At 38.8% G+C, this 16,645-nt stretch overlaps 1 protein-coding gene across 3 annotated transcripts in view; it reads left to right on the forward strand.

The window, feature by feature from the left end:
• Window positions 1-16,645, forward strand: part of atp2b3b (ATPase plasma membrane Ca2+ transporting 3b) — a 91,811-nt gene that overhangs the window by 14,342 nt on the left and 60,824 nt on the right. For all 3 annotated transcript variants that reach the window (XM_087834166.1, XM_087834167.1, XM_087834169.1), the window contains 3 exons: window positions 1,618-2,390; window positions 12,736-12,933; window positions 14,720-14,977. In XM_087834166.1, the coding sequence (XP_087690292.1) occupies window positions 2,141-2,390; window positions 12,736-12,933; window positions 14,720-14,977 (706 nt within the window). In that variant the 5' untranslated portion in view covers window positions 1,618-2,140. The remainder of the gene's footprint in view (window positions 1-1,617; window positions 2,391-12,735; window positions 12,934-14,719; window positions 14,978-16,645) is intronic.

Genomic DNA, 16,645 nt, shown 5'->3' on the forward strand with positions numbered 1-16,645 from the left:
TTCTATTTATTGCAGATACATAATGTGTCTGACCTAAGCGTATCCTTAGATACAGATGTCCTTAAAGCAAAATTTAAAATCTCACTCCATTCATTGTGCCTGCATGATGGATATGAGTAAAATTAAAATTGTTCACAATAACAATTGCAGAAGGCAGGAAGGCCGTTCATCTTTGCGAGCTAAATGCTATGATCTGTACAGACTCCTTTTTATGGATGTCTGAGGTGATGTCGGACAATTTCTGTTGTCTTCCTTGACCTTTGTGCATGCATGTTATTGCAGAATGGGAGAGTTTTCAGAATGTTGAGTAAGATGTTGTGTTGCTTTTGCAACGCAGACACTTGAAACTTTTTTGTGGGAACAGCTCCCAGGTTAAATTTGGGAGATAGGCACCCTCTCTGCTTTAAAGATTTGGCTTAAAACTATCCTTTTTGCTAAAGCATATAATTATGGTAGGATCAGGTGACCCTGAATCCTCCCTTAGTCACGCTGCAATAAGCTTGGGCTGCTGGGATTGTCACATGATGCTCTGAGTGTTTCTTTTTAATCCTGCTTTTCACTCTATATATGTTTATACACAACTTTACATTTAATCATTAATTACTATTATTCTCTGGCTCTCTACCACAGGGTGTCTTTTGTCTTCCTCCCCTCACTCCCAACCAGTTGTGGCAGATGGCTGACCCTCCCTGAGGTTTCTTCCTGTAAAAAGGGAGCTTTTCCGTCCCACTGTCACCAAGTGCTTGCTTGTATTATTTCTCTTATTTCTTTTTTGTTGATTTAACTAAAGAAATGAGAACAAATTATGTTCACAGGCTGCTAGTAACAAAGTGCCCAAAGATACAATTTGCAATTGTCTCTGCTAAGTTGTCTGTGACATGTAAAGACAGCACTGCTTGAATCCTTGAGTTAGCTGTGTTTTTATGCTTGATTGATTCATAAGTGTTTAACAACAACGAAAAGGGAAAGAATAGACCACTTTGAAAAATGACGTGAAAGTTCCTTGGAAGCAAAATATAAAGAAAGAAAGGGTAACTTAAGATTTTTATAGAATACAATAAATTTTTTAGTTTCTTGTCTTGTTTCTGCTTTATCTCTACTGCTTCTTGGATTTACTCTCATTGCTCTCATCATTGAAAAAGAAAAATTGTAACAAAAAACTGTTGTGCATTTAGCAGCTTAAGAGACTTTAGTTACTCTTCTCAATGTCTGGGGACAAAACTAAAAATTCTGAAAATGAACTTACTGCTAATGCTGTTCACTGTGAGCTGGCTGTCAAAGTAAGACACTGTTTAATATAATAAATATAATGTTGTGTTTTGACCTTGCTTGCTACTCCTAAGTTGCCAAAAAGTTAATGACTATATGGGTGATGATCTTTGGTTTGTGTGTTTCAGGGTTTTATTATGACTTTTTCCTCTTTGTACATTTATTTATGTTAAGATTAATGCTTTCATTTTTAACTATTGCATAGAAAGCACCAGTTTTGCATCTGACTCTGCCGACTTGCCCCGAGAAAGGATTTGATGTAATCTTAATGACTGAGACTGGTAGAACAGGCTGGTAATTTCTCTCTCTCTCTCTCTCTCTCTCTCTCTCTCTCTCTCTCTCTCTTAGGTCCTGGTGTAGCTACCTCTGAACTGGCTCCACATCCTGTCTCTTATTTGCCTTGATCGCCCCTCTCTCCATCCATTCATCATCCCTTCATCCCCATCAGTAGCCCAACAGCTGGTCCACCTGACCGTACCTGCATCTGTCCATGGACTGGCCGTGACTCTGGAGGGAGGGGGACAGAAACAAGGAAAGAGTTGAGTCGCAGAGGAGACGACAGAAGAGAAAACTGGATTCATTCAGATGTCACGCTTCTGAAGTGGCCCTGCTCGCTGTCCTTCACCCCCTCATCCTCCTCTTCAGCCTTCTTCAGTTATGGAGATTTAAAGGAGCAGTGAGAGACTATTGCCAAGACATTAAAGTGAAAAAAATACATATTACCCTGATATAAAATCATTTTTGAATAAAACATTTAGTCAGAAACAGGATTGTTGAGCACATGAACAACCCTCCAGAATCCAAACCAAAGGGGGCCTGAGTAGACAACGGAGAGAAAGAAAATCACACACACACAAAACCTTTTACTGACATGTCAACAACAGCCACAATGGGTGAAATGGCAAACAGCGCTGTGGAGTTTTACCCCAAAGGGACACGAGGTGGGGGTGGAGGAGGAGGAAGGGCAGATGGCAGCCATGCAGGGGGAGACTTTGGGGTCACAGTGAAGGAGCTCAGGGAGCTGATGGAGCTCCGAGGGGCTGAGGCCCTACAGAAGATACAGGACAGCTATGGAGACACAGAGGGTCTCTGCCGGCGACTACAGTCCAATACCACTGATGGTGAGCAGACATGGGTGTAGAAATGGTTCAGTGGGAAGAATTGATAACAAAAGAAGACGTGCCTATATGGATGAATGGGCTGGTGGAGGAATGGTACAGTGGATGAGTAGCTGGTTGCTGGTTGGATGAATTTATAGAGCAGAAGATGGAGGATGAATGAGATTGTACTCTTGATTGGAGTCAAACACAGGCACCAGCACATCAGTGGGGATCAGTGTTGGGCAAGTTACTTTGAAAAAGTAATTAATTATAGTTACTAGTTACTTCTTCAAAAAAGTCACTGAGTTAGTAACTGAGTTACAAGATTCTAAAAGTAATTAATTACTTTAAAAATAACTATTGCATTATAAAAAAAAAGTTTAACCCTGTGGGGTCCAGGGTATAATTGGCCATTTTAACCACTTTTGATTTTACCTCTACATTTCACCTTTAAAAATGATTTACTTTGCCTTGTTTGGTATCATCCGTCTCAGCACAACCTCGCGTGTCTGAATTTACAGTTATGTTTTCATTTTGACATACTGTATTAACACAATTGATCTAAAATCAGACAAAAAACATAAAATCCGAGTAGAAAAAAGTTATATTTTTTTACTGTAACAACCACAAACATGTTTAATGAATCATATTTCATAACTTTAAATGTAAATATAAATTGTCAATTTTAAAATCACATGCACAACAAAGTTATTTGCAGCCATTTACCTTTTACCCCATTTTTTTAATAACCATTTCAAACTATTTACATAACAATCAGGTGTTCTGCATTCAATAGGATGCTACATAAATTATTTGTGCCACTCCCAAAAAAATAATTTCTGTCCACTGTAAAGGAGAATATCACAAGCCTGATACCTGCAGGTCTGATAGCAGCAGGTGTGTCACTCATCCTGTTTTTTTATCTGGAGACCGTAGTCGCCTCATTGTTCTGACACACAACACAAAACTATCCACAACACTACACGCTAACTACACAGGACAACACATTAACTACACACTCCAAACACACTCTAAACATCACAAATCTCTCACATCTCAAAACTCTCTCTCTCTTTTTCTGCTGTCTTTCTTTCTCTCTCTCTCGTGGTCACTCCTAAATTCTCCCCCTCTTCCTAAACAACCAAATGTCATGTTGCCATATTATTTTTTTATTGGTTGACATGGTGTATTTTTCCACCAACACAAAAGGGCTGTTTTTGTTTTTTTTTGGGCATATGCAGAGAGTGCTTGCTAGTGATGTCCTTAAACAGTAAACGTGACGAAATTATTCAGGAAAAAAACACTCGTATATATTGTTTATCATGACTCTGGTTTTACGTGGCCTATCAACACAATTTAAAAACTGGTATATATGACCTTGTTGCTTTGTCATCTTGAACGGGTCATGTGATTGGCTTACCACGACTACTTTATTCTTCCTCAGTCAAACAGCAGCACTCATGCGATTGTTTTGCCCCCCTGAGCTCCAGGTGTTGTGCAAAAAAGTGATCGTCGGGCAGAAAGTGATTGCCGTCCGCGGGACCGCGCGCAGCTGCTTAAAGTTGTAGCGCCCAGATTACTTACATAGACAGCTACTTCCATGCAACTGATATAAGGTGAGGTAAGCTGAAGACAGCTTCAACCGTCTGTTTGTTGAAAAATAGTAACGCGACCGCACCGCATTTTCTTGTTAGTAACGGTAACGCTGTTGTAACGATAGAAATAGTAATTAGTTAGATTACTCGTTACTGAAAAAAGTAACGCCGTTACAAGTAACGGCGTTACTTTTTTCCCCATCACATCAACGTTATTCCCATCACTCCATCAACGTTATTCCCATCACTGGTGGGGATTCTGTCTCATCATCATTTGGCATCATTTGGCCAACAGAAACAGATTAGGTGTGGTCACCAGTCATTTTAGAACAAAGCCACCTTTTATTTTAACAAGCTACAAACATACACTAAAACTGCTAATGATGTTTATTGTTGTGCGCAATATCAATACACAAATGAGTGCAACACATGTTAGATGAATTCTGAATTAAGTGCTGGTGCCTCCATTTTCCTGCAGTTGTAATCCTGACCTTGGAAGGCAGCTTCTGGTTGAGGTGCGTGTAAAGAGAATATGGGCGGATGGTCTGATTGGTGAATGGATGATGGGATTATATTGGATGGGTGAATGGGAAGCTGATAGAGTAAATCAATAAGTGGATGAACTACAATCTCTGACAGTATACCTGCAAGGGTGTCTGGTGGTTTAGGTGCAAGTCTGTTATGTTTGTCTCTCAACTGTTAACAGTCAAGGAGGCAAAAGGAAAAATAATCATTTTCATAGGCTGCCAGTTACCAGGACATGCTAATAAAATAAACCTTTAATAAATCCTTTTCAAAGTTATTATGATGCCCAAATGTTGTCTCGCAGGTGTTGAAGCTGTTCAGCTATACCTGTGTTTGCTTAGTGTTTTTCCTGTCTTATTCACATCAGTGAAGTTAGCCTTAATATACCTCTCTGTATTACTCATGTTGGTGGTTTGTGTAAATACTGAACATCACAACATTCATGAAGTTAGGGTTGATTGCAGGACGGTTATAAACCCTCACTCACTAAAGTAATACATTCAGGCCATCAAGATAAGAAGTACTTTAACTTATATCTGTTCTTATATTGTTGTTGTTGTTGTTGTTATTATTATTATTATTATTATTATTATTATTATTATTATTTACAAATTTTCCGTTTTAGTTCAAGAGGCTTAACAAAAGTATTAACTGTTTAGCCTGTTTACTGTTATTTTTGAGAACCCATTAGATTGACAGGTTTATTTTGGTTTGTCAGCATAATAAAGGCCTCTTTTTAGATCTCTTTGGACTTCTTATTGAGAGTTTAATTAAACAGCTAATGCAAGTACAACACTTCTTTTATCTGCTTAATGTGTCATTGAGTCTCAGGGTTCTGGCCTCACCTGGCCACGGATGTGCTTGTCATTTCTTTTGAGCCTTTCAAATTTGATAAATGTTTTGTTATGTTTTTTTGTCTTTGAATTCATTTGCTTTTTTTAACTGCCCATTTTTCAAGTTTGCAGGTCTTTCACACCTGCTAGGCTTACAGCTTGTTTTTGCATGTTTAAAGTAGTTTTGAATGAACTGCAAAGTGCATTGACACAAATGAAAAGCACCAACAGTGTTTTCCTTTCTCTCTTTTGTCAACTCAGTTAGCATTGTCTTTGTTTTACTTTTCTTAGATGTGAAGAGCTGCACACTAAAAACTCTCAAACTGAGATAAGTAGAGGCTGAAATTGGGACAAATTTATTTAGATTTTTTGTGATTTTTTCTGCATTCTATATTAGGTTTTAAACTGCTAATTTACAAAGAGATGTTAAATGAGTCTGTTGCTTATCATAAAAAAAGCGACTAATGAGAACAGTGATAAATTAGGCTTATTAATTTATTTGTGGTATGATTTCAGTATTTAGTATCAGCAGATACCTGAAGCCAAAGTGCCAATATCATCAGTACAGAACTGGAAAAAGTTGGATTGGTGTATATTGGAGATTAGTTATCGCCAATGTTTGATTATTTGTAGACTTAAACAATGAATAAATAGGATGTTTTGAAACAACTGAAAACTATTTTTTAAAGGAACAATGAGTTTGGGTAATAAACTATTTGATAATTAGAATGTGATAAAGCTACGCAGCAGAGTGGAGTCCAACAATGGTAGGAAGCAGGACAGGACCTCCTGGGGCCTTGATACTAGTGACTGGAGAGATGATGAGATGTAGATAGGGAGGCAGGTGGCATGAATGAGAGTCTGAAAGGTAGAATGACAGAGGAGCACAGAATTAAGGCACAGAGAACAGAGAAATGCCATCTATAGGTTTGTGAGCACTTGTTCTGAAGCGTTAAGATGAGTGTTTTTTGGCAACAACAGCTTTGTGTTTTGAAACCAAATATGGCGGCTCTGACTGTGAAGCTGCTTGCTCATTGGTTAACAACTTCCCAATTGCAAGCCATTAGTCAATGATCAGATCCTTGGTCTGCTCCTCCTTTCTGGCATGTATAATGACTAAAAATTGCAAAATGACCTGAATGTTTTATTCAGTATGTGGAAATAATATCTCAAATCATGTTAATATCTTGGGAGAACTTGGCGGTTGATGGAGGTGAAGTTCATCATTGTTGTCAGATATCTCACCTTTTTGTTATATTTAATGTTAGTTAAACCACTAACATTAGCCACCATGCCTCCAGTCTCAGACTAACTGCTATTGGAGGCATGGTGGGCACCGTGTGAGATTAGGCCGTTACAGAGGCACAAACTCCTGCCATTTTGTGATAGACAAGGGTATCAGTCATGTTTAATGTTGTTAACTAGTGAGGTCCAGAAAAAGATATAAATAGACAATGGCAACCAAGTGTTTTGTGGTTTACTACCTGTTTATGCCGTCTCAGTTCGACCTAGCTACACCAACAACATTACTCCTCTTTTGCTTTGTCTTCTTTACAGTTGTACACAAGCTGAGCATTAGACAAATTGCTCACATTGATCAACATCATAGTAACAGGAAAACAAGGCTTTAAATTTGGACATCAGTCCTTCTTCTCAGTGTGTAATAAACTGTCGCTTATCATGACACAATAGTGAAAGTTAATTGATGTGCACAATGGCCATTTTTGTTCACAACCCACAGGGATGTGGTAAGTTGTCATTGTTAGGTTGAAGTCATTAGTTTGCCCTGGAGATTAGCAGCCAACACACCCCTCAAACCTGAGGTGTGCCCACTGCCCAATATTAATACTGTGCAGTACTGTAGTTCGGTTGCAATGCAAAAAAAAAAAAAAAAAAAATAAATAGATGTAATGCTAAGTAGTAAAAATGACATTATTTTTCTGTTTGGTCACTGTAGAAGGTAATTTGTTCCGCTGCTACTTATATAGCCTTATTCTGCAACATGGCCTGAGATACACTGTCTTGTAATAGCCAGTTGATATCCCATTGTTCCACATATGTATCCCAATAACAGCACGTATAACTATCTCATTATTGTCTTTTTAGGTAACAAATTTGAAGGAATGTGCATATCTCCACTCAAAAGAAGTATGTTATGTAAATACAGATAAAAATAGTTGATTTTCTTCTGTTTTTCTTTTAATATATGAAGCTGATAATTCTACATTATGTGACCATGTGACATACTGGCATCATTATTGTGTCACAGAAAAATGTAATGTGAGTACATTAATGCATCAATTGGTAATGCTTTGTAATGCTTGGTAACTGTTGTTACATTTATAACATTGTAGTTCACATAAAATTCATGGCCGTTCTGATACCTGTTCAGTTTGCTCCTCCTCTGGTTTCTGAGTAGAACATTATGGATGAATTATTACAGCTTGCAGTCTGTGAGGAGGCGGGGAGCTAGGCTTGAGTGAATGGTGTAGGTGTTGGTGGAGATGGAACTGAACCAAATTGCATATTCAAAGATTTGCCCCTATTCAGGGACACGGAGGTTTACTTTTACACACGTATAATTCATGGCAGAGTATGAAACCTTTAAATATGTAATGTCAGCGTTTATCACACTTTGGTAGGGTTGCCCAGGTAGAATGATGTCTGGCTCAAGTGTATTTTGAGCTTTTATCTTTTTATACACTATAGTGAACAGCTGATCTGTGATTAACTTAGGAAAAAACATTAACTAGGAATTAATTTTGTCACAGTTATATTGATAGTTCTGCTAACCAGCTAGCCCTCCCTGCCCCTCTCAGGTGTTTAAACTGATTCAGCTGCTTATTCAGAAAGACTCTAGCAGACAAAAGGAGATCGACAATGCCAGGAGACAAACTTTAACTTAATAAATAAGTGTTTCCCCCAGAATTAAATTGTATTGCATTTGTATGTGTGTTCCTGTGCATGAGTGAAAGGCGCACCCACGCTTTCTTAAATTAATTCATAATGCTACCAATATATTGTAACATGATAATAATGGTAAATGGCCTTTATTTGTATAGCGCTTTACTAGTCCCTAAGGACCCCAAAGTGCTTTACACATACAGTCATCTACCCATTCACACACACACTGGTGATGGCAAGTTACATTGTAGCCACAGCCACCCTGGGGCGCACTGACAGAGGCGGGGCTGCCGGACACTGGCGCCACCGGGCCCTCTGACCACCACCAGTAGGCAACGGGTGAAGTGTCTTGCCCAAGGACACAACGGCCGAGACTGTCCAAGCCGGGGTTCGAACCGGCAACCTTCCGATTACAAGGCGAACTCCCAACTCTTGAGCCACGATCGCATGATAATAACAAAAATAATAATAACAATATTATTATAACAATAATCAGGTGTTTGTCTTATGAGTTCTTCTCATTTCATCTTTATAGTCTTGCACTGCCACTGGCAACAGTATTCCTCTTTTCGTTCTGCAGACTCAGTGAGCTACAACACAGCATCGCTGGCTCTCCAGCTGGTTCAGGTTCTGGTTAGACTGACCTTCCAACTTGCAGCAGAAATCCAAATCCAATATAGCAGAACAATTGCCATCGCCAGCTGCATTTCAAATGGTGGACGTTCAAATTGGCTACAACACAGACCTTATGTTAGCTGGTAACCAGTTTATTCAAAATAAAAGTTTGTGTATTATTCCAAACTATGTTGATTACATCTTGTCTCGGATAAAAAAAGAACATGCAAAGTGTGTGTGTGAGAAACACTAAACAAGTCAGCTGATCTTTTCATACAACTAACTGATTAAGCAACGAATTTCTTCTGCAGTGCTGTAAATTTTTCATGCAGTCTCTTTTTCTGACACACATGATTCCCAAAGATCAAGTTATAATGAATTTGCCAAACTAGATTTTGGATATTTGTGTCTTTAATATTTTTGAATGTGTAGATGCGCACACTTGTGTATTCTACCAGGGGTGTGGTACCACACTACGCCCACTCCTTCAACTAGTTTGTAACCTAGCAACACAACGGCAGAGAGAAGTTGGCTTGGGAAGTCAGCAAGAGAGAGTGAAAGAAGAGTGAGATGGTGATGAACAGAGAGAGGTGAATAGAGCAAGAAGTTAGAGAGAGAGAGAGAGTGTGTGTGTGTGTGTGTGTACTCAAGTGTAAGTAAAATCTGTGAGATGTGTGTGTAAGAATGAGAGACAGGGAAGAGAGATTGAAAAAACATGAGAGGGGTGGTGGGTGTTGAGCTACAGTAAGTCTGTGTTGAGTGTTGCTAATTTGATACTGTGAGCTGGGCAGGAGTCAGTGCAGCAAGTCCCAACAAACCTAATGCAAAAACACACACATAAATACACACACGGTCACTCTCTCCCTCTCTGACACGGTGTCATGTATCTGCAGATGTCCCTACAAAGCACAGTTGGCAAACAACACACAAACACACACACACACAAATGGTGATCTCCACACACTTTGACCATCTTCTCTTGCACTGTGCTCGCTTTCACAAATCACATATGGTGTCATCTCAAAGCAGCCAAAGTGCAAACACACATGAAGAAAGATGCTCCTATCTTTCTTAAGCAGACCTTGTAATGATCTGCTTAAAAACTTGTGGCTGATAATTTCCGTGAAATATTTTCTGCTCCAGATCTGACACACCAACAAAAGCTGCTTCTTATGCTCTCTATGATTACAATCACGGCGAACATAGAGCTGGAATGTGTATTGACAGATCAGATTGGAGACTATGGGTATATACAGTGTTGAACAGACACACCAGGGAAAACACACCACACAAGTATACATTATGATGCAGTTAATGCTGAACATCATCTGTAACATGATCCACCGATCAGCATGGAAGCACTCTCTCTCTCTCTCTTACTTACGCACAGTGTATGGATACTAGAACACTGCAGTGTGTGACCATTATACCAAGACTGAAGACATGGAATGGGAGAAGAAATGATGAGAAAGGGGGCATAAGATAAACTCTGTGTGTGTGTGATGTGGTTGAGGAGGAAAAGCTAGAACAGCTTGCTGCATTGTCAAGGACACATCAAGGGGAGATTGAGTGAGGGAGAAAGAGAGAGGAGGAGGAGTAGAGAGGCTATGGAAGAGAATGAAGAGGTGGGACTAATAAAAGGAGGATACAATTACTCAGCATAAGGTCACCTGTTTTCTCTCTCTCTCTCTCTCTCTCTCTCTCTCTCCTGTTGCCACACAACTCTTCAGCAATGCTGGGAGCTACATATGACTCCTCTCCTGCAAGCGCGCTGGAGCAGGATGTCTCAAAACACACACATGCATGCACGCACACAAGTCATTGAGCTCAGCCAACCACAGTAGCATACAAATTGCCATTTCCTATCCCCCGCGGCCAATCACAAAAGAAAAAAATGATTCTGCTTCAAACCTAAAATGCAGGAGAAATGACATCACCTGTTGCTGGGCAGAAACCTCTTAGAGACAGGAAGCCCTGGTCCTGATGTCCTAGTCACTATGGAAACGGAATCATTTAGGGAGGGGAGAGGAGGGTGAGTATGGAGATGTATTACCTTCATAGATGGATGGTTGTAGTCAGTAGTTTGCGTACACTCATCATGGGCATAAATGTCATGGTAAATTTGAGCCTTTGATTACAGGGTGGAATGGCTGTACAGCATACAGCTTTAATTACTTTTTAAAGAACTGGCTGCACAATTTTAAATGTAAATTTATTTAGGATTTTCTCTAATTCACACAGGATCAAAAATACATAGAGCTCCCATTAATATTTGTTTAAATATCTCTAAGCAAGTTGAACCTTAACACTTTTGGTAGCCATCAACAAGCTGCTGGCACAATTCTTGGATAGTTGATCAATCTCTTCAGGTTTATTTAAATTTGCTGTATTTCCTGAATCTGGCTTTTCAGCATAATCCACAAACGTTCTATAGGTTTGAGGTTGTAGTTTCAGGAAGGCCAATTCTTAGCTTATTGTTCTTAATTATTCTTAGCTTAATGTTATCCATTCAAAAACCAGTGTGTTTGTGATCATTGTTGTGTCTGTCCACCCAATTGTGTCCATATTTCAACCATTTAACTGTTAATCTGAAGCAATGTTGAAAAATTTGGAGGTAGTTCTCCATTATTCCATCTAATTTATTAACAACCTCAGAACATGAGGCTACCACTAGCGGGTATTGTGCTTAGGTCTGAAAGCCTCACCTTTACTCCTCTAAACATGCATTTCATCCTTGTGGCCAAGTAGCTCAATTGTTTTTCTCCAGAAGGCAACTGCAAATTTCAGTTGAGCTTGAAGGTGCCAATTTTTCTTGGTTGGCACCCTCTCAGTCCATAGCGGTGCAAAATTCACTTTACTGCTGACAGTCAGAGATGTTTCAGTAGTTACTAGTTTACTAGTTCATAGCAAGCTTGAGCCTTGATGGTTCTTGGGTTATTCTTTACATTGTAAGTAAATGTATCTCAATTCAGTTCTGTTCAATTCAATTCAAGTCAATTAATATAGTGCCAGATCTCATCTGTTTCTTCTTTCAGACGTTGTCAAAGACCTTCCTAATCTGTGTAAATCTTTACTGAGTTCACTGACTTCTCCCTTCTCCCTGAATATTGATTAGTTATTTCAAACATATCCTTTTTGTGCTGGATGATAGTTACAGTTACAGTCAAACACGATCATGTTAATAGGCCATTGCCTTGTGTAGTTAAAAGAAATTGTAGAACACTGAGCAGCACGTCTTAAAAGATTTACGTGTATGTATATATTTAAGTCTGTATGTATGCTTTTGACTCTGTCTATATTGGAGAAAATCCCAAATAAATTCAAACTTATTTAAAGTCATAATGACATGTGGTGTACAATCATTCCACCCTGGAAAAGGAACAGTTCAAAGAAGTCATTAAACACCCAAATTAACCATGATATCCATGCACATGATGAGTGTAGATAGACTTTTGACAACAACAGCCCTCCTGATTTCAGGTGGACTCAGGTGACACCCCCTACCACCCATTAAAATTCCCAGAGAGAGTACAACAAGACTCAATGCCTAGTCTCTTGTCCACAAAATCCTCAAACGAAATATAGAGCCATGTTTAGCTACATTTTTTAAAGACTTTGAGATTATTTTACTGGGCAAAGGGCTTTTGTGAAATTTAGTGTGGGTGATGCTTTGTGCATGTATGTCGCATTCCAAGTGTCTTACTGTCCCTATGTACACTGTTGGTTTATCTCCACATATATCTTCACTTAGGAATGAAACTTGCACATCTGTGCATGCAAATGTGTTTTGTTTTTTCACTTGGCTATGTAAATCTTAAAGCATTTATTTTACGAAATTGCATTTTCTGTCTCAGTCTTGCCTCACGTGCCTCATCCTCCCACTGCCTTTATCAGGTCTCAGTGGGGAGCCGGCAGACCTGGAACGTCGGGGCCAAACCTTCGGCCAAAACTTCATTCCCCCCAAAAAGGCCAAGACGTTCCTGGAACTTGTGTGGGAGGCCTTACAGGATGTCACACTTATCATTTTGGAGGCCGCTGCCATCATCTCCCTTGGCCTCTCCTTCTACCAGCCTCCTGGAAAAGAAACTGAATGTGAGGATGTGGACAAAGGGTGTGGTTGCTGGTTTGGGAGGGTGTGACAAAAGGTCTGTCAGCAATGGTGAAAAGGGTGGACATGAAAAATGAAAATGAGATAGAGAGAAGTAAAAGTAAGACATTGTCAGTATACATACAGTAGAATAAGAGAGGAGGAACAAGACAGAGGAGAAGTTAAGGTTATATGAAGAAAACACACAAACACTGGAAAAGAATACAAAGGGAGAGGGTTGAAGCAAGCCATTTTGCTCAGCACTGTGGTCCAGCTTGCATTTACATGTTGATGGCAATTGAAAAAGAGAAGTCAAAAGTTAATAAAGAAGAGCTAAATTCATGCAAATCCAATCTGCTAGTGAAAAACTAAATGCTGTTGGAAAAAAGGAAGTGGAACTTGAGTTGAGAAGACTTGGTCAAATCAAATTCTGAAACCAATATATAAAGTATATTAAAGCAAAGCTAAGAAGAATTGCTAGGACTAGGACTGCTAGGACTGAGAAAAATGCAAAGTTATTTATTTTTAGTTTTATCTGTTTTCAAATTTTATTAGCGTTAGCAAATATTATAATGCAGCAGTAACTTGAACGTGTTTTATTTCTGTTAAACTTAATCTAGACTTTCAAATATTACAAAAAAGCAAAATGCTAAATATAGTAACAATCCCCACTAACTAATTTATTTTTTGGCCTCACATAAGTAAGAAAGGATTAGATTAAGTGTTTATAAAAGCACTAAAGTCAGCCAGCTGTTCAGTGATGTCAGCTACAGCTTATTGAAAATTGCTGTATAAGCTAGAAAAATTCTTTGAATGGTGGATCTAAAAGCGAGTCAGTCCCTATAGAGTCCTATGCTACCTATAATACCAGACTTTAGAGAAGAAATAAACATAATTTAGAGCCTGGTGCAAGAGCGATTACATTTTTTTTTAGTCCTGATTTTCTTTTTACCCAAAGTTAACTGCTCATTTATTATCATATTTACTTTTTTAGCCAACTAATGCCAACTAAGACCAAGATGCTGATGCCCAAAATGGCATCAGCATTGAGACTTTTAAACATCAAATTGTCTATGTATACAGAGACCCCAGGATCAGACCAGGATGATTTAAGTTATTCTTGTGACAAATTCGCATGCTGTTTTATTATCTCATTTAGATGTACAAGTACTTTCATCAAAACATTCTCAAATGTTGCCTCTAGATGTTCTGTTTAGCAAAATATTATACTTTGTTGCTGTTGATTTTCCTGTTGTTTGGTGAAATCAGAGAGGAGTGAAAAAAATAAGAATCTTTTTATATAAGGAAGAAAAATACAAGCACACAATGGACAAAACTGAAGAGACAGAAAGTGAAATGGCTCACCAAATTGGGTCTGTTTGATTTGGTGAGCCATTCAGTGACAATGAAGAGTCATGATAGAGAGGAAGTGGTCTCATCAGAGGATGCAGATATGGGACACTGTGGCTCTGTGTTAAACCAGCCACACATGCAAATTAAAAAGAGCAATGACCATGTGTAGTCATTAGATGATGCTGAAAATAGCAGTCAAAAGTAGCCTCTGCACTTCTAAGCTTAAGCCATATTGTTTTGCTCTCTGTGACTCACCAGAAACAATGATGAGGTTTTAATATTTACCTAATATCAGTTTTTCTTGTGGACCATTTGATTATATTTTCCCCTGTTATTTTCCTCCCCATTTGAAATTAGATATTTTTTGGGAAAACAACTATTGATTTTCTGAGGCATGTTCAAAAAATATCTGACTCTAAACAATTGCTCCATCTTCAGCATGCGGGAATGTGTCGGCGGGTGCAGAGGATGAAGGCGAGGCAGATGCTGGCTGGATTGAGGGCGCTGCCATCCTGCTTTCTGTTGTGTGTGTTGTCTTGGTGACAGCGTTTAACGACTGGTCCAAAGAGAAGCAGTTCCGGGGTCTACAGAGTCGAATTGAGCAAGAGCAGAAGTTCACTGTTGTGCGAAAAGGAAACGTCATCCAGATCCCTGTGGCTGACATGGTGGTGGGGGACATGGCTCAGGTCAAATATGGTAAGGAATCCATTATAAGATCTTCCCATACAAAAAACCCAACAACATACCAACAAATTAAATGATTTGTTCAGTTTCATTTTTGTAAGTATTTTGATTAATTTAGATTTAGATCTAAGGACACTGCAGATAAAATAAAACTTAATCACAAGAGTCAATCACAAACATATCTGATAAAGAATGAAAGCTGACGTACAAAATTCACAAAACCTACCTCAGTTTAGTAAAACACAGATGTAATGTATGCTGTTAGGGGAGCTCTGTGTAACCTCAGAAAACCATTGCAATTATAGACACCCATAGCAATAAATGAACCACATCAACACTATTGCCTGTGTCGACTTCATGTGTCTGCTACTGTCATCCAAAACAGTGATGAGACATGCACGATGCTCTGTTTTATGTACTGTGTGTTATGTATCTTGTACAACAACTGAGATATGATAGATATTGTATAAGATGGTGTTAAGTTAACTTAATATTAACCAATGCTAGGCACCATTTTCACTTTAGCTCATTATATGATTTCCTTATGGCTAAAATCAATACTATTTGACGTCATACATATGCTTGTGCTAGCTTGTTCAATAATGACAATAATTCAACAGGTTAGCTAACCAGTATTTGCACTCAGATATGTTTAGGGTTTTTTTTTTTTAGGTAAGGCCTCAGTCACACATGCCTAGAGACAGTCCTGGCAAATTCTGATCACTAGGGAAAAATGTGCCTTTCCGACCAGCTGGTTGCTGGAAGTTGCTTATATTGCTAGGTCAAATTGGTCACAAAGAAGCTGCTGCACCATTAACCTCCATGTAATTTGGTCACCAGGAGACCATGGTGAATCACCATATACCTTTTTGTGACCAATTTACCTAGTGTCAGCAAACAACCACCAACCACCCAGAAACACACTTTTCATGGCTTGGAGCCACTGATCATTCTGTAGGCCTACATGACTGTGGTTCAGCTAAAATCATAGAGACAGCAAGGAACCTTCAGCAACCACTTGCGGGGAATACTTTACCCTAATGATCAGTGTTTGCCAGGTAATCACCAAACAAGTCTCTAAGTCTCTATGACTGGGACCAAAGATACCATTAGCTATTGATACTCTCTGTTGATGCTGGGACTGGAAGTGAGAAATCGAGGCAAAGCTTCAAGCATCCAGAATGACAGCCTGTAAAATGAGTGGGATGTTGTTTTTTCCAAATCAGCAGTGTCTAAAAGAAAATGTGAAGGTCATAGAAGGAAAGAGAATCAACCCTGGATTGTGGATGATTGAATAACACTGATTTCAGTTATGAATCACAAATGTCCTTTAGATGATGCTAATCATTTGTGTCATGCTAAAACATAAAAATATCACTGACATTTCCCCACTCATTTATAATATGGGTTTGCATGTCAGGTAAAGAACCAGGGGAAGATGGCAATCAAAACCTCAACAGTGAATGCACACGTGTACACTCAAATTTTGGACACTCTTCTCATTGATAGAAAGTAATTATTTTTTAAATGATTATACTTCTTGCCACAGAGTAAAGAGTTTAAAAGCTTTTTTTTTTTAGGTAAGGCATTTTTCATTAGTCAAGCTACCAGCCACAGTGACCACTGAAACGAGCAGACACAAATAATCAAGAACACCATCCATTCCATACATTTATTGTT

This window comes from Neolamprologus brichardi, chromosome 20 (assembly GCF_056152115.1).
Source record: "Neolamprologus brichardi isolate AB-2024 chromosome 20, ASM5615211v1, whole genome shotgun sequence".
Taxonomy (NCBI): domain Eukaryota; kingdom Metazoa; phylum Chordata; class Actinopteri; order Cichliformes; family Cichlidae; genus Neolamprologus; species Neolamprologus brichardi.